This window comes from Pelmatolapia mariae, linkage group LG1 (assembly GCF_036321145.2).
Source record: "Pelmatolapia mariae isolate MD_Pm_ZW linkage group LG1, Pm_UMD_F_2, whole genome shotgun sequence".
Lineage (NCBI taxonomy): Eukaryota > Metazoa > Chordata > Actinopteri > Cichliformes > Cichlidae > Pelmatolapia > Pelmatolapia mariae.
The window spans coordinates 25017336-25044270 of record NC_086227.1 but is presented as its reverse complement, the minus strand read 5'-3'; the positions used below and the strand labels follow the sequence as shown (position 1 = coordinate 25044270).

General features: G+C 41.9%; 2 protein-coding genes across 8 annotated transcripts in view; one reads left to right on the top strand and one right to left on the bottom strand.

Moving 5' to 3' along the window:
- elp4 (elongator acetyltransferase complex subunit 4) overlaps positions 1 to 3074 on the top strand; it is a 56524-nt gene extending 53450 nt beyond the window's left edge. The window contains exon 10 of the mRNA XM_063500824.1: positions 412 to 3074. Within this exon, the coding sequence (XP_063356894.1) occupies positions 412 to 540 (129 nt within the window). The 3' untranslated portion in view covers positions 541 to 3074. The remainder of the gene's footprint in view (positions 1 to 411) is intronic.
- A 1430-nt stretch (positions 3075 to 4504) lies between these two features.
- pax6b (paired box 6b) lies at positions 4505 to 25482 on the bottom strand. Of its 7 annotated transcripts, XM_063477115.1 has the most exons (15): positions 25310 to 25482; positions 19246 to 19434; positions 16513 to 16586; positions 16180 to 16233; positions 15247 to 15270; positions 12641 to 12771; positions 12303 to 12338; positions 12003 to 12218; positions 11469 to 11634; positions 8054 to 8212; positions 7664 to 7746; positions 7426 to 7576; positions 6739 to 6851; positions 6346 to 6487; positions 4505 to 5643 (listed from the first exon to the last, which is right to left on the bottom strand). In XM_063477115.1, the coding sequence occupies exons 4-15, from the start codon at positions 16190 to 16192 to the stop codon at positions 5558 to 5560; spliced, it is 1320 nt and encodes a 439-aa protein (XP_063333185.1). In that variant the 5' UTR covers positions 16193 to 16233; positions 16513 to 16586; positions 19246 to 19434; positions 25310 to 25482; the 3' UTR covers positions 4505 to 5557. The 7 variants fall into 7 exon arrangements, with proteins under 7 accessions (XP_063333185.1, XP_063333198.1, XP_063333151.1 ...); XM_063477128.1 differs by lacking the exon at positions 15247 to 15270; XM_063477081.1 differs by lacking the exon at positions 16513 to 16586.
- Positions 25483 to 26935: the final 1453 nt, after the last annotated feature.

The window sequence follows — 26935 nt, the reverse complement described above, 5'->3', positions numbered from 1 at the left end:
CCATCCAGATTTTCCGGGCACAGTTGTGTTGGAACACACACTTTCTCTTACTTCATAAATGAGTGATTTTGTGTCCCATTCACAATTCTCCAAAACAACCCTAACACACACACACACACACACACACACACACACACACACACACACACATACATATATTCCCTGTGAGGTGTAACAGACCTAAAGCTCTCTGAAGCATTTAGCAACACGCTGGCAGGTTTACTCCATGCTGCCAGTGCTGAGGGGAGTGCTGAAGCATCTAATGCAATTTCAACCCAACATGGCTCTCTGCGAATAAGCATCACTGAAGAGTAACATCTACTGTATGCTGATCCACTGCAGAGCTTTCTTCTTGCACTGACGCTCTGCCCCCCTCCCTCTGTCCCTCTTCTCTCTCTCTGATTTGTGCAGAGACTGCATTTGCCTCCAGACTTGTCTGAGACAGTGAGTCGTGTGAGCAGGGGGGAGCTGGCAGGAGCAGCCGCGGTGGCGTCAGCCTGTGGCTCCGGCACTTCCGGCAACAAACACCTGGACTTCTAGAGCTCCCACACAGTCGCTATAGGCAACCAACACCTGGAATGCCGCGGCGTTGTCCTCTTCACTGCGGTGACCAAGTTGTTCCCTTGCCCACGTAATGTCAACATCTATAACCCTGCCAGCCATTACCACCTGCCAACTGACACAGCCAGGGGTGAAGATCTAAACATCCACAGTACCTCTTCTCATAACCGACACATTTCATCCTATATTTCACAGCTCTTCTTTTATTTACACTTAGTCTACATGCTTTTTGTTTTTTTTGTTTTTTCCTGACTCTGAAAGCTGATATTCACACATTCCACGCTGTCATTACGGACTCATTTTACTTTTGTTGCTAGCAAACTTTTTTCTGTTTTTCCTGCAAGTTGCAGAAACATAGAAACACTGTGTTGTTTTGAAATGTAATGTAAAGGTAAATGGCTGGTAAGGTGATGATTACTTAACCTAAATAAAATACAAGCTGGGTGGTTTTTTCAGGTTTGGTACATTTTGTAAGTTCTTTGTTGTTTTCTCTGCCTCTAGAGAATATGTTTACAAGCAAAGTGCAACCGTTAATTTTTTTTTTTTTTTTAACCTTTCTCTACAGACAGACAGTCGAAGTAAATATTGAATAATTTAACTAATCCCTGGGCCTCTATCGACTCACTCCAGTTTACAAAAGTCTATAAATACAGTTTATTTTGCAGGTTGATCAAATTTTCTTATGTAAAAGTAAATAATAAACAATAAATATACAGAACATGGCACACACTATATTGTCGGTTTTTACTTTACTGCAGTTCAACGCCAACTCTGAGGAGAAAATAGACTGTGAGACTGGGAGTGACTGATCTCTGGTCTGCCTGACTGGTTTCAGGTTTGGATAGGGATGCCTCCATCTGACCCTGAGACTGTGCCTGTGAGTGATGTATACCTCCAGTAAGCAGAGCAGAGCAGGAATGTGGGCAGAGGGTAGGAGAGCTGAATTTGGGTGCAGGCTTCACACCTCATCAGGCATGTTTGCTGGATGAGCTGCTTTGCCATGACAAGCCCAAAAGAACAAATTAGGTCAAACGGTGACATGGAGAAACAGAGGAGAAGAAAAAATCAACATGAAAAATTAAATGTTTCATTTTTATTTTCCTCAGTCTGCTGTTGATGCCAGTTTGAATATTTTTGCTCGTAAAAACTGGCAGTATTGGTAACCATCTGCAACACTTGTCGGGAGAGGGTAGTGTTACCTGACGGATTCATACATGAGTGGAGCGCTCTTGTATCAGGTGTATTTTATGAGCAAGAACGAGTTTTCGTACGCAGGTCACTTACGCATGTGAATGAAAGATAAAAACGCATTTTTTTAAAGTTATTGTTGCTGATGAGATGACGTATTCAGGGTACAAATTAAAGGTAGATTAAAATAGAACAGACTCGTTTTGACACGTGTTTATGTTCCCGTTTTACTAGCATGCAAGTTTGTTTTTTTTGTTTTACATTATTTAGCCCAAGTTTCTGTGTCAGCATGCTGATTCACTTTCTGTCTACTCAGTTCAGAAGCACTTTGAGCTGATTGTTTTTTTAATTTATAAAATGTTTTGAATCAAATTCAGAATTTAGCATATGACTGATCATAGAGCGGATTTGTCAGCGTCCTCCCACAATGCAGCGGCTTATGATTAGCCAAGTATTTGCCTGTTTTGTCACCTTTCTTCTGATTGATTCAGTTTTGTTGCTCAAAATGCAATGCACCTTTATTACTAGGTATGTTACGAGTCTGTAAAGGACTCTTATGTGAATGAAATCTGTATTACTGTCACATAAGATGAACATTCGATGCTGTAGGTACATTCTGCAGCTCTTCCTGAAGTAGTGTGGAGATTGCACATCTATATGTTTCTTAGCTAAAGCCAACTATTTGAATACAGTTGCTTTTACTTGAGTTTTATGGATTGTATTTTATCACATACTATTAAAGAAGTAAAAAGTAGGGTGTTTTCTTAACCACATTCAATATCTTTTTTCTGCATTAACTATTTCTCTGAGAAGTTTAGTGTAAAAGCAGATTCCCCTTCAAATGTGTTGTTGTGTGTTGCTTTAGCGATGAGAACCAATTAAGCCATACTTGTCAAAAACATCTTACTCAAAGCTTATACTACTCTTTATTTGTATTCATAATGATGAGGGAGGCATGACTTCATGTTTGCTTCAAGCACACGCTCACGCTGAGACGCTAAGTAGCCGGGCGTCAGCATTTGTTCACTTGCTGTGGGAATTCAGATTCAGATTTCTCCAGGTCAGAATTATTGTGTCTCATTAAAAATCATATCAAAAAGTAAAAAGTTCTCTGCAACTTTTACAGAAACTTCTATTGCCTGACTTTGTTCCGCACAAGAATTACATTTAAACCATTTTATCCCGAAGCTGTGTATTATTTAGACTTCCACTAATTGCAGTCTTTCTTGCATTTTGAATCTCTCTGTAATTATTAATGTTCCTCCTCTGTCTTGCCGCAGTCATCGAGTCTGCTCCGTCTTCCCCTCCTCGTGCTCCCGAAACAGACTTCCTCCATTTGTGTGATAAACTGGATTAAATGAACAGAGAAATTGCTTTAGTCCAAGAAAAAAAAAATCCTCTTAAAAATCTGATTAACCTCCAATCCTGCAAACTTCTAACTGAACTATTTAATATCAAGTGAGACATCTACATGAAGTTGATCAATTTAGCAGGATGTTCGGAGCTGGTACATGCTGAGTGAATCTTACCTGACCTCACTCTCTCCTGGATAACTTTTCCTTTTAGATGGTTACTCTCGCTCTCTCCCCCTCCATACCCCTTTAAATCCATACACATACACACACAACCCCCCCACCCCCTGCTGAGGCAGCAAGTGAAGCAAAATAACTCATTCTGCCACACAATCGCTCCTCCACCTCGCTCTAGGCACTGACTGCTTTATTTCATGACTTTTTTTTCCCCCTTTCTCTTCTCTGCTCCCTCCTTTTCCTCATTGGTCCCGTCATCGGTCCTGTATTTTTTTTTTCTTTTTCCATACCATCGTAACTCTACTAAAACAAGAGCAAGGGACGTTGAATTGGTTGACCTTTCTCATTGTGTGATCTGTGTCGACTTGGTTCGGCCCCACACATCAGGAATGTGTTTTTTTATTTTGGACGCCTTTGTTGGGAAGGAATCGAACGTGTTACGTTCACCACAAGCTGTTGCACTGGCACCGGCCTGTGTTAGAGTTGTTCACTTTTGCAGCAACGATGCAAAAAAAAAAAGATTTTCTCCTTGCTCAGTAAAAGCTGACACAGCATTAACCAGGCAAAAAGGCTTTCTTTAAGACACAATTTTACTGTACAAAATGTTTTTTTATAGTTTTCACAAAATACATTTAGAAAGCTCCATTTTAAATAAAATTAAATTGAAATATTTAAGAGACAGCGTGTAGACGTTTTATCTCAGAAGCAATGCTCAGACGTAAACCCAGTATGTGTCCATGTTCTACGTACACACTGAAATAAAAATGCAAAACTCAAAAGAGCATGACAGATGATGCTAGAAAAACCCTCCCATGGTCTTCAATTATAAATAAGGACTGCGGGTTTCGACTGCAGTCTTACGAACTCGAAGCCAATATAGTTGAACAGAACGTGTTTACAAAATTTTGCAACACAAGACTAATATCTTTTAAAAAAACATTGTGTACTAGATGAAATACAAAGGCTTTGGTCTGTTTTACAATCAACAATGATTAAATCTGATATGTACTTGTAAACAACTGCCAAACACTTAAGTTTAAAACTCTGTCAAGCAATGTTTAATCATAATTATAGGAATTAAATATTTCTAGTTGCACATTATTTTTTTTGACCATAGGACACTATAATACAACTATACCTAAGAGACAAATTGTACCTGACCCTAAAGAAAATGTATTTTATGATGCATGGAACATTTATAGAATATTCTGGGGGGAGGAGGGGGATAAATGAAATCAACTTTTATTGGTGAAATCTTTCTGGAAGATTTCTAGGGAAGACAAGTACTTTACATTTTGACATAAACAAACTGGATTATATCGAAGATGCAGTCTACCATTTACAGACTACAGGGTTTTTTTTGCACCTGTGTTTTCCACATTTAACGTTCTTCGTGGTAATCAAGTGTCAATCCAACCACCGAAGCAAAAGGGTCCGAGTTGGGTTGCGTGTCGCACCTTCTTTGCACACTTGAAGCTGTTCATAGTGATCCGTGTCTAATAAGCCAGCAAATGCAGGCTCACGTCAGAGGGGCCAAGACCACAGCCTCAGTGGGTGGATCGAGTTTGAGTTTCCTCTGCTAAAATATCCGTTCGCAAGGAATAAGACCAATAAATAGTTGTTGCTTCTTTTCTGTTTTTTTCTTTGACACAGTAAGAGTCTTCCCTCCAGCTTTTCGTCTTTAATGATATGCAACAGCGTCCAGAGACCATGCAAAGGCTGGTAGAAAGTCTCGATATAAGCAGATTAAAAGATAGTCATGGCAGAATCTCTCAGGTTCTCCTCTCTCAAACAAACGCAAGACCAACATGGTTTTCTAGCAGTCCATCTATCAGTACTTGATCTTGGTTTTTCATATTAACATACAAATGGCCATTTACAAACACACCAGAGAACAAAAGGAAACAATGACTGAAGTTGGAAATAGAAAAAAAAAACAGATAAGAAGTTTTTGTTCCATATAAATTTAACACCGGGCACTTTACAGAGGTCCATTTTTCCCCCCGATCTTCCCATCGTTGTTCATTCTTCCAAGTCCTCGTTTGAATGTGCCTAGAGCTACATAACAGCACACTGTCCCACTGGAAAAACAAAGCCCAGACGTCCCAAAGGCTCTCCCAGAGTCCCTTTCTCTCTCTTTTTTTTTCCTCCTCTTCTGTCTGTTGCCTCCTTTCAACCCTCTCTCGCCTTCTTTACTCTCCTGTGCCGTGTATGTGTGAGGAGCACTGCCGGAGGGCGATGGTGGAGTGGGTGGTTACAGGGTGAAGTAGCTCTTCTCTCTACTGTAGTCTTGACCAGTACTGAGACATGTCAGGCTCGCTTCCTGGGACTTGGACTGGGACAGACACTCCAGGAGAGATGAGTCCTGTGAAGACAAAGAGAGAAAGATTGATGTCAGATTGGAAAAACGTAAAGAAGTTTAAAAAAAAAAGAGGTCTAAATGCTAAAATTAGATGAGCAGGTTTGCCGTGCACGGTTAGTACGACAGTTAACTAACAGAGCATTGTGCTTTAAATGCTTGCAAATAGGTAGATGAGCATGGGCCTGCAATGAGTCACAAAGCTCTGCACGTGGTGGCTCGGTAAAATGCTTGCAAGCTCGATAAATTGAGGCTTTGGCAATGGCATTTAAACAGAGAGAATACAACAGCAAATGAATCAAATTAATTAGCAATTTAGCACAGAGGAAATGTGGTTATGCATGATTAACTCTTCATGACTATAACCGGTATATATGGCTCTCAGTAACATCCTAATGGGGTGGAACTAAACTATGGGCTGGAGTAGTGAGGTTGACATGATGGCCCGGAGTGGCAAAGAAATGAGCCTCGTTCATGCAACTGCGGAGAGAAAAATGATGTGCGATGTAGAGATATTGATCCTCAGACATTTAAACCAAAGGAAAGGGAAACTTGGGATGACAGATCATGAATCAGACATGACTCTGTAGTACCCCCTGATTACTGGAAAGGTGGCAGATATTTCAAAGAGTGCAGTGTTTGCTTTATTAATTCCCAAGCAGGCTGCTTTAAAAATAAAAAAATAAAAAAGTGAAATTTTCTGCCTACCTGTTGAGGTGGTACCAGAAGTGGTCATAGATTGGCTGTTCATATGTGCCTGCATATGAGGGGGCGTGTATGTTTCGTAGCTCCGCCCGTTCACAGGCGGACTGGTAGGCAGCATGCAGGAATAAGAGGAGGTCTGGCTGGGCTAAAAATGAGGAGAGAATGTTACATTAGCTTAGCCAACCATAATGTGCAGCTCAGTAGTCTGTAATCTAGTTTGTCTGCTTTTAACACTATCAAATTATTTCACGAATCCTTTAGTTACAGTATGCAGGCCTATGTAATTTTGTACTTTTTTTGCCACTCTTATACTCACACCAGTCACTGTAAAAACCCAGCTTTAAATTCATTTTATTTAAGCACTCGTATGTAATGTATGCAGAGTATTTCACTTACTTGCATAGGTAGATTGTTTGCCATGGTGAAGCTGGGCATCGGCGGCAGCGCACTGTAGGTGTTTGTGAGTGCGGTGTCAGGTCTACCCAGCATTGACCCCGAGGTGAAAGACACTGTGGATGAAAATGAAAACTCGCTTGAAACCGCAGAAATCTCACACACACCGAGCTCCGGTGAGAGAAGTCATCTCATTAGCGTTAAGCAGTGCGTGCGGAAGGTGACGCCTTATTTGACAGGCTGATGGGCCCGGACAGATAGCTCTACAGCGAGAGCCTCAGGTGATTGACTTCACGAGCTTCAGCTCTGCCGGTGTACCCTCGTGCCTGATTCGGTAATTGCTCAGATAGTCAGCTGAGAAGTTTTGCTCAATCATCCATCAAAGGGAAGCAACGGCGCTTCTTCATGCGAACTAGAGCGCACAGCCACCGAGGCCTCCTTTGCCCTTTTTATATGAATCCGCAGGTTGTGGCATGATACTGTTTAGTAAATATTTAACCCACTGAGCCTATGGAACCCATCACAGTATTAATGCATTTTTTTTTAATTGTAACAAAGTAGTGTGTGCTTGTGCAGCGTGTGTGAAGTAGGACTGCACTTTTAATAATTTCAGTTGAAAAATTAAATTTAAGTATTATTTTACCTTACTAGGCATATGGTCAACGTATATCTCTGATTAGGTTGACCTACCCGGTGTGGTGGGCTGTGGAATGGCCTGGTAGACGCTGGTGCCGAAACTGCTGCTGATGGGAATGTGACTTGAGGAGTTGTTGGCCTGCCGGCGCTGATTCCGCAGCTTCTCCTCTCGCCTCCACTTTGCTCTCCTATTTGAGAACCATACCTGCAGATGAAGGATGGGAAAAGCATAATTTTAGCTTCAAGTTTAAAACCTCTTTTAAACGTGCTCATAAAAGTTGCGATCACTCACTTGTATTCTTGCCTCGGGCAGGTCGATTTTCGCTGCTAGTCTTTCTCGCGCGAAAACATCTGGATAATGAGTTCTTTCAAATTCTGCAGTGGGATTAATCACACAGGTATAAGTGTTAGTAAATAAACATAAGATTAGGTCAAGGGCAGTTAATTTTATTCAGAGCTATTAGTGAAACAATTGCGTGTCTTTCGCCCTGGATCCAAAACATTAGGTTTTTAATTAGGCTTCTTATTTAACGCAGTGTAATAAAGAAATGTAGTCCCTCACGCAGTTTGCGTTTTCTTTGAATTTGCTTACAATAACCAAAATGTTTGTATTTTGTTATGGATAAAACATTAGTCTGGATGTTTAAAACTAATTATTCAAATTATCCACTGCATATTTGACCTTTTTCCAGTGCTTCGATTTGCTCCTGTGTGAAGGATGTGCGATTTCTCTGTAGTTTCCTTTTGAGCTGCAGACGCATCTGTGTCTCCTCTGAATCCTCCCCGTTCGAGCTGATGGAGTTTGTGTTTTCTCCTGCACCGTCCTGTTGTTGGCAGCCATCTAAAAAAAAGGAGAGAGAAATTAATGGAAATATACATTCACTTAAGCTTAATTGAATAATTAATTATCGGGGCTCGTGTTGTATCAGCCTAGCGCTAATTGTACAGACCTCGGTGGTACATCATTAATTAAAGCACCCATCATGGTTAATTTGTTTCAAAATTGGAGGAATTATTGCAATTTCTTCCTAATGTTTGCCACTTTACAGACGACTGGCTGCGTGAAAAAGGAACAACATCAAACCGGCTTCGTGGTTAAACTGTTGATAAAATATTGTGGGAAAAACAGGCTGGCTAAGGGGAAAGCTCCGCGTACTTATCGTGTCCCAACAATGGCGTGTGTTCTCAAAAGGTTAAGAGAAATGTGACAAGATGTGCTGAGCCTCTTTTCAGAGCCTATGAAATGTATTTAAACCCCAAACTCTCTACACAGCTCCAACCCCCCCCCCCCCCCCTCCTTTTTTTCCTCCAGGACAGAGCAGTGCCTCAATGGCCGTTCCCATATGGGCGTTGGTATGGCCATTGAGGTGACCACCAACTTTTGAATAGAAGAAGACGCTTTTCAGAATGATACAATGCCTTCAGGAGTAAGGGAAACCATTAAACTATGGACACAGCCAGGGACGAGCAGTGAGCCCTCGGTGGGTGTAATATATGGGATGGGATGGGATGGGATGGGGGTGGGTGTGTGTGTGTGTGGAGGGGAGCTTTTGGAGGAGATGACAAAAGGATCCCCTCTCTCTGGAGGCACACAGGCTATAGTACTTTGGCATTGTGCGCACGAGGATCCCAGTCAACAGAGCTTTGAGTCCAGTGTGTTAACCCTTATCCACTACCATCATTAATCACGTCCCCCGGCCAGCTACACGCCAGTCAGGATTTCTGTCTTCAATTGGAAACAAATGAGTGAGGAGAGAGCATGCAACCCCCTGAACAACCAAAATAAGGCCAATCTATTCACTGCTGCTGTTTGTCCGCGGTGGGCCTGAAGGCCCCTTCACTCGCAGGGCGAGGCTTATCGACTAATGTCTGTCTTGTTGTTGGACATCATTATCACACCAAGAAGTTAATGCGAAATTAAGCAGCGGGTGCGTTGATAGAGGTTTATGTAATATCTCAACGATGGCGCTCTGGGCCCCGTGGGTTCACGTTATGAAGTGGCATTTCAGCATTTTCTTTTTCAGAGCAAATTTTGTTTGTGTTCTAAAAAAACAGAGCCGAGCAGCTGGAGTCCTGTACTCCAGGTTGTTGCAAAACTGGGGAAAAGGTGCAGAAAAGGCCGAGTAACTGTTCACCTACGTGGATTATAAGATCAGCCAATTACTTAATGTGTTTCTATTAACTATAGTGCGATAGCACAAAATAAAATACGTGTTTGCCTCATAAAAAAATAAACCAAGTTACACATTTCCTAATAGTTCCGCTGCGTGGAAATTCTCCCTGCTTCACGCAGGCCTCCAAACACTTTTAGTGTGTCTATATGTGTCCGTTTTTGTTCAGTGAAGGAAACCTGATGGGACACATTTCTTGACAATTTCCATTGCTCCATAATAGCCAAAGTATTCTTCTATAGGCCAATAGTCTGTATCCACGCTATTTGTTTCTTCACTCCGGATAATCTATAAAAAGGAGTGAATGTGCAGCTATTATCCGTGCGCCAGACCCACTGACGCTAGGATGGGATTTGTTTTCTTTATAAAAGCGCTGGGAAATAAACTCATTCTTTAGTATCACGATGTCTCAGCCAGTGAGGCGGAAAAGCAGCAAAAAAGAGATACCGAACCAATTGCGGCACCTTTCAGCTGCTGAGACTGGATCAAAACACTCTTGAGAAACCGCTTAAAACTGAAAGAGAAAGTGAGAGACTAAATCCTATAGACGGGATTTAGAGCCATATAGCCAGCGACTGAGCATGAGAAAGAGATGAAAGACAGCATCGGTGTGGAGTTTTATTCGTTTCTCTTTGGATAGAGTTGTCTTCTTTTGGGGCCCTGTCACTCTCCATGTAGCTATTATATGTGCTTACTCGGCTGTCTGATTGAAAACATATTTTCGTTCCCCTGAAACAACTGTTTTACCCAAATACTTAATCGAACACAACTTTGTTATTTTTAGATTTTTATATCATTGTTATTATTATTATATGTTTTATTTCTGGAGATTTTTTTTAATCTAGGCTGCAAAACAATATATAGAACAGATGAAGATGATGATCATTATTATAATTAAATACCTAACATTAAATAGTTACATATAATAATAATAATAATAATAATTATTATTATTATTATTATTATTATTATTATTATTATTTAAATTAGCCGTTATAGCTTCATCATTAAATGAATTATTTTAGCCGTGAATATGATCTTTTCCGCTTTACTGCTCGTTGACAGCCCCACGTGACCAGTTGCCGTCACACAAATGCTAATTTGTTTTTGTTTTTTTAGTTAATTTATTAAATCTTGTCGGACTTAATTCCAACCCTTGCATTTCCGCTTTACATGTGCAAATAAGCCGTGATCGTAAACTCCTGCCTGCAAAGTTGTAGTTTCTTATAAGAAAAGCTGCTCGGCGTTTGGCCTGCAGTGGGCCGTCAGGAAACCCTCTGAAGTGGAACATTTCCACAGCAGCCTCACCATCTCCACACTCCTGCATGTTGCCATAATGAGAGACAAAGCCCTCTCTAATGAGCAATTACACGTAGTGAGGACTGTTCCCATAACTAATCATTGCGTGTGAAGGAAAAGCATTCCTTTGTGCTAACATCGCCGCACACAGCTCTCCCCCGGCTCCCGCCTCCCCATCGGGGAGGAAAATGCAGGCTGTTGGATGGACACCTCTGCTGAAAGGACAAGCTTCTGTCACGCACATCCATGTCTGGGACAGTGGAGACATTCAGAATGCATGCATGGCCTATGGCTTCCTCTGATCGACTAGTTTTACATTTTCAGTCTTCTTCAGAGCATCAAAAGCATGACCATACAATACCTTCCTGCAAACAGCCACGGGCCAGAATCACCGGAAGAGTAGGCCGTAAACCTATTCATATTCATACATGGCAACTTGTGGTGACCTCACAAAGTTCACTTTAAACCTAATGCATTGAATTCAAATCAGATGCTTTTGTGGGTGACCATAAATGTTACTGCGTGTCAGCACACCACCCGGATGTATACTTCTTTTTTTGTAGAGAACCTCACAACTGTGCGTGCGTCAAGGTGTCTTTATTGCTACTGCATGACAATGAGGCTCACCTTGGTTGGGCTGCCCTGGCACTGATGTTCCGGGGTACCAGCCGGGCCGGGTCCCCCAAGTTCCTGTCTGACCGTTGAGCATTCTCAGCTTGTCATACATGCCATCTGCGCCCATCTGTTGCTTTTCACTAGCCAGGTTGCGGAGGACTCTGTTTATTGATGACACCTGAATGACAAATTACATATGATAAAAGTCTGGATTAGGATTGGATGGAGCGCAGTATCGGCACGTCTCTGCTCGCGCGGGCAAAACACGTGTTCTTACACGCATAACGCGAGCATTATAATCATAATAAATATGTACAGGAAGATGTTTCTGGCAAAGCGCACAAATGAACAACGAGCCCCATCAAAACCGAGCGTATGTTTGGGTGATCACATACGCAGTAATGTGTGCCCCACGCTTTGAATCGCAGTGCACTTAATAAGACTGAATGGTTGGATGCCCTTCTCCTTTTCCTCCAGTGCATGAGAAAAAAGACATTTCATGTGGCAAATTAAATCATGCACACAACTTACAGTCAATACACTTACACTGGGTATATTGTCGTTGGTGCAGATCCCCTCCGACAGAAGTCTGTCACGGATCTCCCACGCAAAGATAGACGGACACTCCCGCTTGTACTGCGCGATTTTCGCGACCACCTCTGGAGTGGCGACCCTGGGCTTGCTGCCGCCTATTGCTCTCGGTCTTATGGAGCCTGTTTCATAATATCTACCAAGGATCTTGCTCACACAGCCGTTGGATACCTGGACGGGAAACAAAAGACACAATTCACATACATTATTTACGACTATGAACGGAATTGCTAAGATGGCTCAAATAATTATCACCTTTTCACTGTCCAGCACTTGGACTTCATCATGGGTCTATAAATACAGAAAATATGCCTTGAATGATATATTAGGCATTTATTCTTTACAACAGCAGGCAGATTACTTTTCCGTTTGTTGTCCTTAAAACATTCCTTTAATTGAAAAGTAATAAGTGGTTTTACTGGCTTAAAGCGGTCGTGAAATGCTACTGGAAACCTGGCTTTAATTGAAATTTCAAATCGGTTTGTTTTCAATATTTTTGCTTTTGGATATTATTATTAATTTCCTTGTATTCACTGAGACCAAAGTCTTTATGAAGGCGTTTTCTGTTCATAAAAAAGGAGTTGGATTGTCACCTGGAGTATCCTGGAGATGTCGCAAGGTCGAGCACCACTGTGAGCAAGTTCAACTATTTTCTGCCTGGTGGAATCCGGCAGCGGTCTGCCATTAACAAACACACCACCAAGCTGGTTTACGCCACTGTGACCTACATGGAGACAAAAGCACCGGAGTCATCAAATCATGTCGCAGCTCCTCTTGAAATATATGATAAAGCTAACGGCTTCCAAGTAATGGTGAGCAGAATGATTTAAGCGTTCAGAATAATCGAGTTATAGATGCAATGTGACATGATGCAGAGCACACAGCAATAGAGAAGTTTCACAATAAACTCTCACACGATTGTATAAAAATATCTTAAACCGGAGTGCACTCCAGAAATCTTTTTTTTTTTTAAGCTGTTGTGAGGTTCGGCGCATCATCAGCTATTTAGTAACACATGCAAAAACATGTATCAAACCACAGCAGCACGACATACACCGAATAAAAAAATATAGAAATTTTTTTCCTCATAGTAATTTTACAGCTCAGTCGATGATCTGGCCAGAGAAAACTCATCCAATCCTGTAGCAAACCGGCAAACTTGGGCGTTAAAACACCCGCACCGTTATCCACTCCCATCACCAAGACCTGCACCTCTCTCACAAACAGTGCTTTAAAACAATAACCAGCTACACCGACGATCCCATAAACACTCCACTACAATAATGTGTTAAATTAGCATCAATTCAAAAGCATCTTGTAGGAAAAACGATATTAAATCGCTAAAATCCTTCCCATGACTATCCTTTAAAAAAAAACATGCCATAATTACGCATCAAAAAGACAAGGAAACAATAAGATTTTAGCTTTAAAATATGAGGTTTTATTTTTGCTTATTGTCTAAAAAAATTAGTGATATTTAGAAATTATCCTTAAATTATTGTATGGAATCGCTCTAAAGCACAGAAAAAGCCCGCAAACCTGAAGCCAAAAGGGAGAGCTGACTCCCCGGAGTGCCTGAGCTGCTCTCTGTTTCTCCGCTCCCTTCCCCTGCGCTGCCGCCCGGTACATTGACTCCGGGAGCAGAGGCTCCTTAGCAATAAATAAGCTCCAAATATAGAAGAGGGGGAAAATATGATGAGCCTGCCTGACATTTGTCTTTAAAATAAAGCTAGCTGCACGTCAAGTTTGAGCTTAATTTCTGGAAATAGGCGGAAGTCGCCTCGGATCATGCATGGGAGGCTAATTGAAAAGATCAGTTGGAGCACTTGTGGCAGGCATGTCACTTTATGACACCGCTCTGCTTTTGAAAATCGCATCGTCACGACAAATAGTAGCATGATAAAACGACCCTTTCTGTCTGCATTTGGATATCACTCAGACAAAATTGGACGCTACTCGTTTACCCTCCGAGGGAGACTTCGTTTTAAGGTGGCCAGGGGCTACGCGCGGTCACACAAACGAGGGCGCGCCTGGATTCTTAACATATTAAAAGTGACATGCAGTTTTTCCCCCCCTTGTTTGTATTTGACAACAAATGCTCACAGCCACCGCAGTCCTGTTGTGTGGAATCGGTTGGCGTCTTCGTGCTGAAATGTGCCATAGGAGTTGGCTTTAAATGCGGACTTTATTTTATATAGATGACACAAAAGAAAGAAATAAAATAAAAAATAGGGGGATCGGGCCTGTTTATAGCTACTTGAGTGAGAATAAACCTGTTTAACTGAGCAACATATCCCTTTTGGCCGCTATGTGTTATAATCTTCCAGCGTGGATCTGATTGATAGTAAATCCATTATCATCCCCTCCTGCTCTTTGGTAATTCCAGGATTAAGTGGAATTAATAGACTTCTTACGCTGAAATTGGCCTACCCACATTAAGCAGCCCTGCTCTGCGGGTTCTCCAGGGTTGCTCCGTCACCTCTGGTTTATAACCGTCATATAAATCCTCCGGATCGATAAAACCCGTCAGATAACGACATCACATAAAAATCAAACTCTCCTAAGGTTAAGTCTTAATCATGGCACAATTCCCTCAAGTGCCCGGAGTCGATCTCGCCCGCTGGCGCTGATTATGCGCCTTGTATTCTATTGCAAGTCGACTAATAGGAAAACATATGGTGTCAATTTGGACGCTCCCCACTATATACACCCAGGAGTTATTAGCACAAAAGCCAGCGAGGCCGTCGCGACCTTTAGACAACCCAAAGGGCCGGGCCCAATGATATCTCCTCGGCAATTCGCACCAGACATCACACGCCAAGCCAGGGGAGCATCCTATTAACATCAATCCAGTGGGTATTGTACACAGGTTTGTTAAGGCTCTGTCATCTCTATAACTGACAACTGACAAGATTAAAAGAAAGAAATCACATTGCTGTGCCATTTAACGTAAGAAAAAAAAATCTAGTAGCACCACGACCAGTTGGAGAAAAACAAAAGTAAGCCACTCGTGTTTTTTTGGGGGGGGTTTTCCCCGCAGCGCTTTCTTATGAATCACAGCTCTCTACACATAAAACAGTCCACCTCTCACGTGGTCCAACATTGGATTCAAACATACTCGGACTAATGCGCACAGGTTACAGCACAGACACGTCATCAAGGTATATGGAGAATAATATAATAAAATTATTCCACACACCTTCATCACAGATGTCATACACCTCTTGTCCAGCAGCAAGAGAGAAAATGTTTCATGTTTATCCTTTTTGGTTTCAACACACACCAGGAACAAGACAAATCATTCATCTGCAAGAGGCCACTTTAAACACATGAGGCCTATAAGCAACTTCATCTACCATGTTTTTTGGGTTTTGTTTTGTTTTGTTTTTTGATTGGCACCCACGACAATATGGTTGTTAATATTTATCTTCCTCTCTGAGTTCAGCCTGCACCTAACAGTGAGGCCTGCGGTTATAATATGAGCATTTTCTTTCTAGTTCATGCTGTCTGTCCGTGAAGAATATGGACTAATCTACATAAGACATTATTGCTATTCCCTCATGTTTCATGCAGGGCTCTTCTCTACGCAGCTAATCTTGTATGCAGCCTGGCAGCCAGCTCTAACGCTAATGCAGACGGCTGTGCAATTATTTAATACCAACTCAAGCAGAAACAAAAATCTCCCTCTCAACCCAGCACCCCCCTCTAATCCCCCCTTCTCTCTCTCTCTCTCTCTCTCTCTCTCTCTCTCTCTCTCTCTCTCTGTCTCTCTTTTTCTCTCTCCCTGGAGAAGGAAGGACGACGTGTGATTAACTTGTTCAATAATAACTTGCCTACCTATCATTTGGGAGGGAGATAATAATAAATTAACAGCAATGAAAGCGCCATCAAATAACTTAAAAATATTTCCATCCCTGCTCATAAAAAGTCCTGAAAATGTATGGCTGCACATGCATCTGCCCTCCTTTAAAAAAAAAAAGTGTTTCTGAAATGTATGTTAACAAGCAGTGCAATAAATAAATATAAAAAATAAAATTATAAATAGAAAAATGTCAGTGGGTGTTGCTTCCATGTAACCACATTGCGGCTGTAATCAAAAGTTTCAAAATAAAATATATAGAAAACAACTTACTGTTCTGCATCATTGAAGCTACGCCAGACTCCCACGTGGCTTGGTTGTGGTATTCTAAGCGTCACAAGGAAATAACAAAAGTGGTTAGCAGCAAATCAGAAAACTGGTGTACAGATCTGTTTTACTATTATTATTATTCTTTTTAAGGTGTCAAATAATTTGCAACATTTCTTTGAACAACAAAAAAAAGTTTCTCATGTCGTCCGATTTAAATTTTATTTTTTTAAATTGCGGATCTGGTTCTTAAACATTTACTGATCCATAATTATGATTTTGTTTTGTTTTTTAAATAAAAACATCCTGAGTGTATGTATGTATTTTAATTAAACTTGCCTGGAAACAGAGTTGACTGTCCACGCTATAACAATTTAGTCAATCATCTGCCGTTTTCACTACTTAATGTCTCCCTATAGGACAAAGCAAAACAACACATTAGCACAGCCACAGCTACACTGATGTACTTACTGTATTTTCAGATTTATTTATTTATTTATTGCCCTACTTTTACAGATAACCTAAATTTTGGTGCCAAACAAATCAATTAAAATCGACGCAGGACAACATTCATTCGTTATTTTCACGTCTCTGTTAGGCCTGTTTCCGAAAGCACCTGTCACAATAAATCTCAGCTAACAGCCTAGCCGTGATGTGATATTGGGCCTGTAACTCCTTTACAGCATTGTCTCTTTAAAAAAAATAGTCCTGGTGTTCCCCCCCCCCCATTTTTTTCTTGTTAGTTCTTATAAAGAAATCAGCTCCTCATCGTCCCAGCAAGAGGCTTTAGTGTATTTTTAAAACTTGATACCCTTCCTCTTGCGGAGTCTGTCGTGGAAACTGTACAGTGACACACGCTGTCTACCTCGCCTCACTGATCCGCAAAAGTCCACACCAGGAGGGGGTACAAAGCTGGTGTACAAAGCCTGCTGGACTCCCAACAATGCACCCCCTTTTCTGCCTCCGTATACCTCAAACCCGGGGCGAAAACTCGGCCTCCACGACTAGAAACACGTAGCTTCCCCTCTAAACACACCAACAAGTTCAGATTAATACAAAGAGCCGGAGGCATGCATCCACCCCCTCCGGGACCATTCACACATACACACAAACACATGCACTCTCTCTTTTTCACACACGCAGACACACACACACACACACGACCGTGACCCCTGCGCCGCTAGTGCGTGAATGTGGGGTTTTGTTTGCCCTGCTTTTATAGAACAAGATTTTTTTTTTTTTTTGGAAAAGTAATTTCTTGTTATAAATATTTGGTGGTTATTTTGTGCTGCTGGTGCGGGTTGTAAAGCGGTTTTAAAGACACAACAGCGCAGTAGGGCGCTCAATTGGAAAAGACAAATGCATTAAAGAAGCTTTTGAATGGGGGAACAGATAAAAAGGGGGCCACGGAGGGAGAAGTCTGAAGTTTTCATTTTCTCTCTCCGTGCAAAGTTGTGTTGTGTGCAGAGTAAAATGGCCTGTAATGTCGACGTCTAACAGATTGTGTTTAGTCTCGGGCTAGTCGGTGAGATGCACGTAGGGACGCCGTTACGTTCAGATTGTGTAGCTTTCTTTCATGTTGTAACAAATAGCCTGCTCGGTCATTAATCAAATTCAGATTCCTTCACACTGGCCCGCATAGGCTGAGTTACCCACTAATCTTAAAGACACAGGAAACTTGTAAATAATACTACATATTTTTATTAGCCGCGACTTAATGTCACGGCGGTTTTAGCAGGTGTGAATATCTCTGTATGTGTGCGTGAAATAATAATAATAACAATAAAAATAATAAGAGACCGGCTTCAGCCTGCAAATACACTGCTGCCAGTAGCTTATAGCCCTGTAAGGTCCAAGTGGTTAATCATTTATTTAAGGTCGAAAGCTCAAACGTTGTTGTTCCTGAGGTTAACTGCGATCTAATCTGCATTTCTTTCCCTTTAGTAATCCGCAACAACAATGTGTTAATTCAACATGCTTATTCTGACCGCTGGATCCTGCGCTCACAACATTCATACAAGGAAGGAGAACATGTAGGCCTGAACTACAGTGGCCCTGCTGTTGGCTAACAGAGAAAATACGCACATGAAGGCGAATTAAAAAAAAAAAAGTCACATGTCACAGAAAGCATTTATTGCATTAGAGCTTAATCTGATTTAAGAGTAAAGGAGTATGTTAACATAGAAAGCTACAGAGTGATTTATTCTTTCATTGCAGTTTTATTTTAATTATTTTATGCAATTGTTTTCTTTAAAAATTATATTTAAAATTACAATAGAGGCTTTGCACTAAAATATAGGTTTTGCTTATTTACGTGGATTAAAAAAAATAGTTTCAAAGCATCAACAATTTGTGCTTGTTTTTCAGTTTGTCTTTTATTAATTTTAACATTTTTTGAAACATTTACTTTTAAATTTGAGGCCAGCCAAGGCCTCTTTATCTGAGTATTTTAAAATACCCCACAGCTTGACTGCTAAAATGTAAAAGCAGTTCAGTCGCTGTCATTAAAGACACACCGAAGAAGATTAGAGACAAGGAGTAAAGTTGTGTTATCCCCGGCACACAAACAAACACGCTGAACACGGGCCTCCTCAGCAAGTGCTTCATGAAAGCTTTTTTTTTTTTTTTTTTTTTTTTTAAAGAAGGCGCTTGGGTGACTCGCCTGCATGAATCAATCTGACACCTTTCCTCAACGGGTCATTGCGCCCCATTCTCCACGATGATCACTGTCCTGGCCCAACGTGACTTTTTACTCTTTGCTGTCATAAATAAGCAGCAAGCTATCCGTGGGCTTAAACCCAACAACCAAAAATCGAGCAGATAAAACCGACAGAGACGCTAAAAGGCTGTTCGCACTTTTGAGGGAGTCCAGGCTGCACAGTCCAAACGATAAAACACCCTCTACCTCACACTGACCCTCCACTTACAGCCGCGAATAAACCCGATGTAGTAATAATAATAATAATAATAATAATAATAATAATAATAATAATAATAATAATAATTTAGGCTATCACAAATAATAATGCATAATTTAACAGCAACAAGACAAACTTTTAGTCAGGATCTCACCTTTTTGGGGCATCCTGCGTCGTTATCAAAGTCCTGGGTAAACTATGGGCTGCAGCCTAGTTGTCCACACCAAAGAAAGAGAGAAGGGGGAGAAAAAAAACGGCGACCAGGATCGCTCTCTCCCGGGAAGTTTCGAAGAGAAAAAAATTTAGTTTCCAGTGGTCTTCGGCGGAGACGAAGGGGATATCCCTGCGAAGGAGACAGAGATTGACAGTGAACTCAGATGTCAGGACGCACGGAGTTTGGCGAGGATGCGCGCTGGCGTGTGAGAGAGCGAATGAGAGAGTCGGGAAGAGAGAGATGGGGAAGAGAAAGAGAGAGAGCGAGAGGGAGGGGAAGGAGGGGAAGAGGGAGGGAGAGTGAGTGAGTGGTGGTAGGACGAGGTGGGGGTAAGAGAATGAACACACCTATGCTGATTGGTGATGGAACAAGTGTATTAATGTATGTGTTCCTGGTCTGCTGTGTGCGCCTCGCCTCCCTCCGCCGCTCTTCACTGGCCCATTAGCGCGACCCGACCTCTGTCATCATCCCCCATATAAACACTTCCCCCTGCACCACAGCCAAAGCGGGAAACGGGGCCGAGCCAAAGCGAAAGAGAGAGAGAGAGAGAGAGAGCGAGAAAGCGGGGAAGAGAGAGAGCGAGAAAGACAGAGTCGCGTCTTCCCAACCCACTAATCAGCCCACGCATGCAAATACTCTGCGCTCACTTGCTGAATATTGCCCTATTGCAAAGGAAGTGCCTCGGAAATGCCCATTGGACGGAAGGCTCTATTCTTCCAGGCTGAATTGGGTCCGCACAGGGAATCTCAGGCATGCTCAGCGCCAACCTGAGGCTAGCTGGAGCAAGGGGGGTGGGCGGTGGGTGGTGGTGTGTGTGTCTGTTGTAGTGGGGGGGACGGAAACTAGCAGTGGAGCAGCGCACACTTGGAATGCTGGAGCTCGTAACACCAAATTAAAATTACAAAGAGCTGCAGCGTGCCTTTTATGAAGCAGCCGATACACTACAGATGCGATTAACGTTATAGAGACGCACATCCGCGCTGCGTAAAACTTTCAGCGCCCTTTTCCCTTCTGGACTGAATGTAGCGCGATGTTGCACCTGCGCAAGTAACGCAATTGGGAGTCATCTTTGAAGGTTGTTTAAAAACTTTTACTTTGAAAAACCACCAGTTTTAAACTCTTATATCACAGCGATTGAGCTCTAAAGTATATCATCCAATCACCCTCACCAAAAAAAGAAAAAGAAAGTTGTTTTACTTTGAAAATCATTTTGCACTTGTCCGGCCTTCACTCACACTCAAAGCAACCAAAAATGTCCACCACGTGCTTTTGTTGATTCTTTTGAGTATCACCCTGCCCACCCCACCCCACCACCCCCATCGTGTCAACAAGAGAACCGTACATAAAGAGTCCGGCCTTTAGGCAGGCTCGGGTGCTTTTTATGGACACATTTGCGAGGCACGGCGACGTCACTCCTGCGACCTGACAGCAAATAGCACGCGTAAATAAAGTAAAAGCAAATGAGTGCGTAGCCATGGCCACACGCTCCCAAACTGCGCCGGCTGAATGACCGACCATTAGCGCACACCTCAGCGCACCCAAAATCAACCCCCTCTGCGCCCGTGTTTGAGCGTACACTCGCAGCTTTGGCCAGCACCAGTCTCGGCGCTGAGGAGCCCCGTTGCTTATTCCAAAAAGGAAAACCGAGGGGAAGAGAATGAGGTTTGTGTGGATGCTGAAGCCAAAGTGGAGAAGCAGAAAAGGGGGTGCGTGAAAGGGCAAAGAGGGAGAGAGTGAGCGAGAGAGACGGGAGAGGGACAGACATGAGCAGGGGGAGGGGGAGAGAAATGCGTTTTCTTTTTCCTTTTCTTCTTCTTCTTTTTGGGATGGGAGGCCGTGAAATGAAGTCGTGGAGGCCTACACTTGACTTTCTTTGACATGTGAAAAAGTAGGAGAAGTCAGAGCTCATCAATAAAACACTTCGGAGGTGAAAGAGGGCTCCCTAACAACCATCGCATTCCTGACTACGGGTTCAATGAGTAGACAAACGACGCTGCCAGAGAGAGGGAGAGAGGGTGAGAGAGAGAGCGAAGAGAGAGAGAGAGAAGGGACAGGGGGGAGGGGGCGAGGGACTGCCCGGCTTGAATGGGGCCCTCAGTGGGCCGGCGAGATAATGAGCTGAGAGGACCGGCTCAAACTGTCACTGAGAGTCCCGCGGTGAGGAACAACACTTTGGCCAATACTCCTTCATCAAACAACCCGTAAACTAAACGAGCACATTCATCTGTTTCTCCTTCCTGCATTGTTTCTACTCACTTAGACTGGTGGCTCAGCCTATAGGCCTACCGTGAATGGCCGCAGCTTATATCAGTTAAGAGAGGAGGGGGGGTCCCAAACATTTTTACGTCAAGAACCCCTCCATTAGAATGCATCAGACCACAAACACCCCCTCACACACAACCCAACCCTGTCGCCCCTCCTGACAGGGGTTTGTGCAGTGAGAGACCTCGTGTTGGTTATAATTTACTGTAAAAAAAAATTAAAAAAAAAAATACAACAACGACACAGCGAAGTTGGAACTTTCTTAACAGTTATTATGAAACATCAATGCAATTCAAGTTCACAAGTTTATGGATTATGTTGTGGCTAATTTGAGAAAAGATATTTGAAAGGAATTAAACTAAAAGTCGACGTGTAATACAAAAAAAAATCTATGGTGGGTTGTTGACTCTTTGACGCAAGAAGACTCGCAAGATGAAACTTTTTGCGCTAAAGTTTGCGTCCTCGTGGACGCCTCGGTCAGCCGCGCGTGCACGGGACGTGTGCCACTTTTAGCAGCTGCTGGTTTCTAGTAATAAGACAGGGAAGTTGTCAAAAGTAGAATGTCATTTTCAGAGAAAACACATTCAACATCTTGCCTAAATGTTAAATTCTTTCTGGTGAGACGCTTGAATAAGTGTATTTGTGAGGCACCTTTGTAGTGCAAATGTTATTGCTACTCACTTGTCACAGATTGCAGCTGTCAAAAATTCACACCACTAACCTGCCTTCATAGAAAGACGGATTCCCCGATGAGTGTGTCAAGTAGTTTTCTTTGGAAACAATACCTCCAGCATGTTATTGATTTCTTTGGTTAAGCTGTAAATCCGCTCCAAGAGCTAATTCGTTGTCTCCATTCTCAAGAGATTTCTTTTTTGTTTTTCATCTATTTATTAATTTTTTATTTATTTATTCAGAAACCTAAGTGATATGCCAAGTAGGTCAACGGCACCTCTCTATGAATGTATACATTTCTTATTTATACATTTATCTTTTTATAAGGTAGATTGCATTGCTGTAAAAGTCTTTAAGGGTGATGTTGGGAAAGCAATTAGCCCAATTCGGATTAGCAGCAACTAATGTCACAGGCCTTGAAAGGAAAGCCTAATCTCGTCGCTATTTTCCCCTGAGGCAGTGTGGTATTTGTACCCCTGCAGAAACTTTTAAATACAATAAAAGAAAGAAAAGAGAAAGAGAGAGCAAGCTGAAAAAACAAAACCTTGTTTTGATGAAGGAAAGATAGAGTATTTTAACTCATTTTCACTTCACAACTTGACACTATATTTGGACACGACCCCACACCTAAAAACCTGCTTTGATTTATTATTTATTTAAAATTGACAACTGTTTACAGTTGTGATGACCTCCACTGGAGGTCACAGTTTACTCACCTTAGGAAAAAAAATTATTAAAAAAAAAAATCAGGACCTTTGAGCTTTCTATTAGAAATATCGTTGCAGCACTGATTCGAGTTAATAATCGCTTGGTAAACACGGTGATTCACGCAGACAATAAAAAGCCTGGTGTGATGTGCATCTTCATTTTCTGATTTAAATTGTATCTAATCTAGGAGGGGAATTTTTTTTTCTTAGACAATTACATACATATTAAGTGGTGTACACATACAAGCCTCAGAACTGTATTGCACCTACTTTCACTGGTGAGCAAATAATTATATAAATATGAGTTTTCTATATGCAATCATTTTTTTATTTATTATAAATAAATATAAATGAAATATTTATGAATATAACAAGTGTACTTTTATTTACCTTTTATTATAAATGTTCTGCTATTCTTCTTTAAATAAACTTATTACTTATACAAATTCTCAATTAAATGATTATGATTTTGTGTTTTTTAAGCAGTATTGTAAATGTTGATGGACATGTGAAAAAAATTCAGGTAGCAAATAATAATAATAATAATAATAATAATAATAGTTATTATTATTATTATTATTATTATTATTATTATTATTGTTGTTGTTGTTGTTGTTGTTGTTGTTGTTGTTGTTGTTACCGATGTATAAAATTTCGACTTTTACGTGTAGCTGCATTCTTGCAAAGCTCTGAGCTGTCATTCATCAGACAGAGCCGACCGGTCACATTTCTCCTCATGAGCACGTCGCCGGTTTATTTGCATAAATCATCCGCGCGTTTACGATTGTATTATTCTGTTTTCATGAGCCATAATCAAAGAGTCACTTGCTTGTTCGACTTCTGCGCCGATATTTTTCCATCTGCTGTTTTGAAAGCGTGGTGGCGCACGTGGAGAGCGACCCGCAACAGAAGCTCCATTAGTGGCAACTCATTTTTCATCAGACTGAGTAAACATAAAGAAACGCAACTCCATCACGGAGTGGGCAGCCGCATGTAGCTTCCTAAGGTGGCCCCCATCTTGCTCTGTCGGGATGCCAAACACGCTCAAAGCCTGCTCTTTATTATTTTTTTAAGCATGTTGTTACAGTTAACGTCCTCGTGGCTCATCTAATAGATGGCTTCATTTACTAGTCACATTCACCTCCACAGTGTGGAGTGCTTTGTACATCGTTTGAGGTAAATTTTGTTTTTATTTAGTTTATCCTGTGTAGTTTAATCCCACCCAACAATCTGTAAAGTTTGTGGGGACACAGTGAAGACTTCGGTGTGTTCTTGTGTGGTTCACAGAAGGTGTACAGTCCACAAAAGGCTAAAGCCCTCAGCAAAAGGCTGAGGGCTGTGATAAACACCGGGGCTAATGGTGTCACAGCGCTGATCGGCCAGTGTGACAGGAAGACACGCTGCAGCCAAACATACAAGAACCTTGACCCGAGGCTTCCAAAGACTTCCAGATACTGTGTGGAAATGAGTACATGTGTGAGGGGTGTAAATAATAATGCAATTGAAAGCTCGTAATTAGACGACGGAGTGAGATATGTGTGAAGAAATTAAATGGTAATAACACTGGAAACATAAACAGCAGGTCCGGGCCCTCCGAACAAAATCAATCTGAAAACCATCAAGGCGCGGGTGTCACTTCACTTCGTTGTTTTTGAAGATTTGAAGCACGTGCTTGCAAGTTGCTTTCACAACTTTTTTTTAAGTGTTTTAGTTCTTTAACAGTACCTCTGACTTTAAACGTTAACTCACAGCATTTCAGCCAAAATATCGCGCTGTTTCTCCAAAATGTCACAGATGTGTCATGTTGATGAAAAAGCCCACAGAATGTCCATCTTCCGGTGATGGACATCGACGTTTCCATTGCGCTTATAGATCGTGCATAGATGAATGGATCTCACTGTACACATTCCTGTTGTACAGGTTGAATTCCCCTCCAGGCGTAACTCGCACAATAATAGCCGCTTTTTAAAAGAAAAGACGAGCGCTTAATTCCTGTGTGAAGATCGCTAATTACACGTTGTGTGCGTGTGTGCGATAGATGACAAAAACACAAACAAAAAACAAAAACGAACTGGGCTCATTGTTTTCCACTTTGTTTTAGTGTTTTGCTACTCTGTAATACACAAAGCAACGTGCAAACACTTAACCAATAATTTCCCCAACTTTCCCAGTGCGCCCGGCTTGAAATCAGTCTGCATGCTTTTAACTGCGTTTTTTTCAGGATTTAAAAAAATTAAATAAAATACAAAAATACAGAAAGGATACCCTTTAAATATTCTCAGAGGGTTATCGTGTAAGTTACAGTGGATTTAAATTTTAAAAGGAGACTATTTAAAAGTAGGCTATAGTCCAGTCAAACTCACCGGACGAAAGGCAGCAGAGGCGTCTGACCGATATCCTGTGCATATAAACTCGCTTCTTCCCTCCCCGGATCTCTCCTCCGTGTCACAGAAACAGAAACTTATAGGTCCCGATCAAAATCTATCTACCTTTGAATCCGTCGTGAAGTTGAAATGTCAGTGAGAGGGGAAAAAAATCTGCGACTCTTACCAGCAACTTTCCCTTCAGCATCAGCCTCAAGTTGGCAGTGATTGGCTGGAGCGACGACTCGACGTCACGCCTTGGACAGGACGCTGAGCGCAGAATGGGGAAGTGCGCAAGGTAACCAACATGTGGAGCACACCGGCCTGTTTACTTTCCCGGTGTGTCGGCTGTATGCAGGGGCGGACAGCTAACAATTCACTCTGCGGGCTCGCTCCCCGATTGATAATTGATTTTATTTTATTTTTATTTACATCATCACCTTAGTGAATGTTATTCACTTTTACTTCCAATCCAAAGTTTGATTTCTATCTTTCTGTTCGTGTTTTATTTATTCATGGAACTTAAAACTTGCTCGAGAGCACTTCAGCAAGAAGCATGCCGTATGGTGCTTCACCCGATCGAAGCACCGTATGTTTATTATTATTATTAATAATAATAATAATAATAATAATAATATTTTTATATTTTTAATAATAATTTTTTTATGACTCGGATGTGTTCCCGTTCATTTTAAGAATAAAGAGGATTGGCTGAGATTGAGCGAGCATCCGATCTTACACTGAAACTGTGAAGAGTGGCGCTATTTACATATGTGTGCCAGCTTTCGAATGTACAAACTATAAGTAACAAAAAATGCATCTTCCTAACAATGAATTTTGAAATTCCCCATTAACAGTTACTGCTTGTAACAGTTGCTGGTGTTAGATTGGTCATATGAATATTAATAGATTAGCAAGTACACTGTTGTGTTCTTAAATCTGAGCATGCTCAGAGCGCAACAGGTGTGGGGGGAACGGATGCAGGAAAGTCCCGCTCGGGGTCTATAGATGCCCCCTGGCTGCTCCCCATGACGTACTCCGGCTGTAAGGCTAAAAACACGTTTGCAGAGCTAGGTCATTACATTACTTATATTTGTAGACAATCCCAGTGTTTTAGTCTGCGCTAAAACCTTTTTATTTCTACAGCCCTATAAAGTTGTCACTGTGACTCATAATGGGGGCTTTAGTTTCCCTTTTACTAAGACAGGCTAAAAGCCTCAAATCCTATTTCACAACCTCTGATGTTTGTGTCAATTTGAACAAGACTGAGTAAATGGGCAACCGCGCCACCGCTTGTCTCTCAGGAAGAGACCGGGGCAGCGCAGGTACGGGCCAGTCAGGACTGGCTGTGTTTGGGCCATTATTTAGAGGAACAGCCATTAAGAGGCCTTGATACTGTGCAACGCAGCAGGGTGCTCGACATCCGCGCTGGAAACCGCACGGCTTGGTCCCTGCTTATCAGGCTGTCAATAAAACGAGATGGGATACAGCGGTCGAGCCAGGTGCTCCCTTTCCCTTCCCACACAGCGCCGCTCTCCAGAAGCAGATCAGGCGTAAACGCAAATCTGTCCAGCCGGTTTTCCCTCTGCCGTCACCACGCTGCTACACAAACCAACCTTTCTCTCT

Excerpts from the sequence above, each read along its gene's own strand:
- pax6b (XM_063477081.1), bottom strand. Across the intron at positions 12,339-12,640 it reads ACATCTCCAGGATACTCCAG|ACCCATGATGAAGTCCAAGT; the intron begins GTGACAATCCAA and ends CTGTATTTATAG. Across the intron at positions 11,635-12,002 it reads CCAACGACAATATACCCAGT|GTGTCATCAATAAACAGAGT; the intron begins GTAAGTGTATTG and ends TTTGTCATTCAG.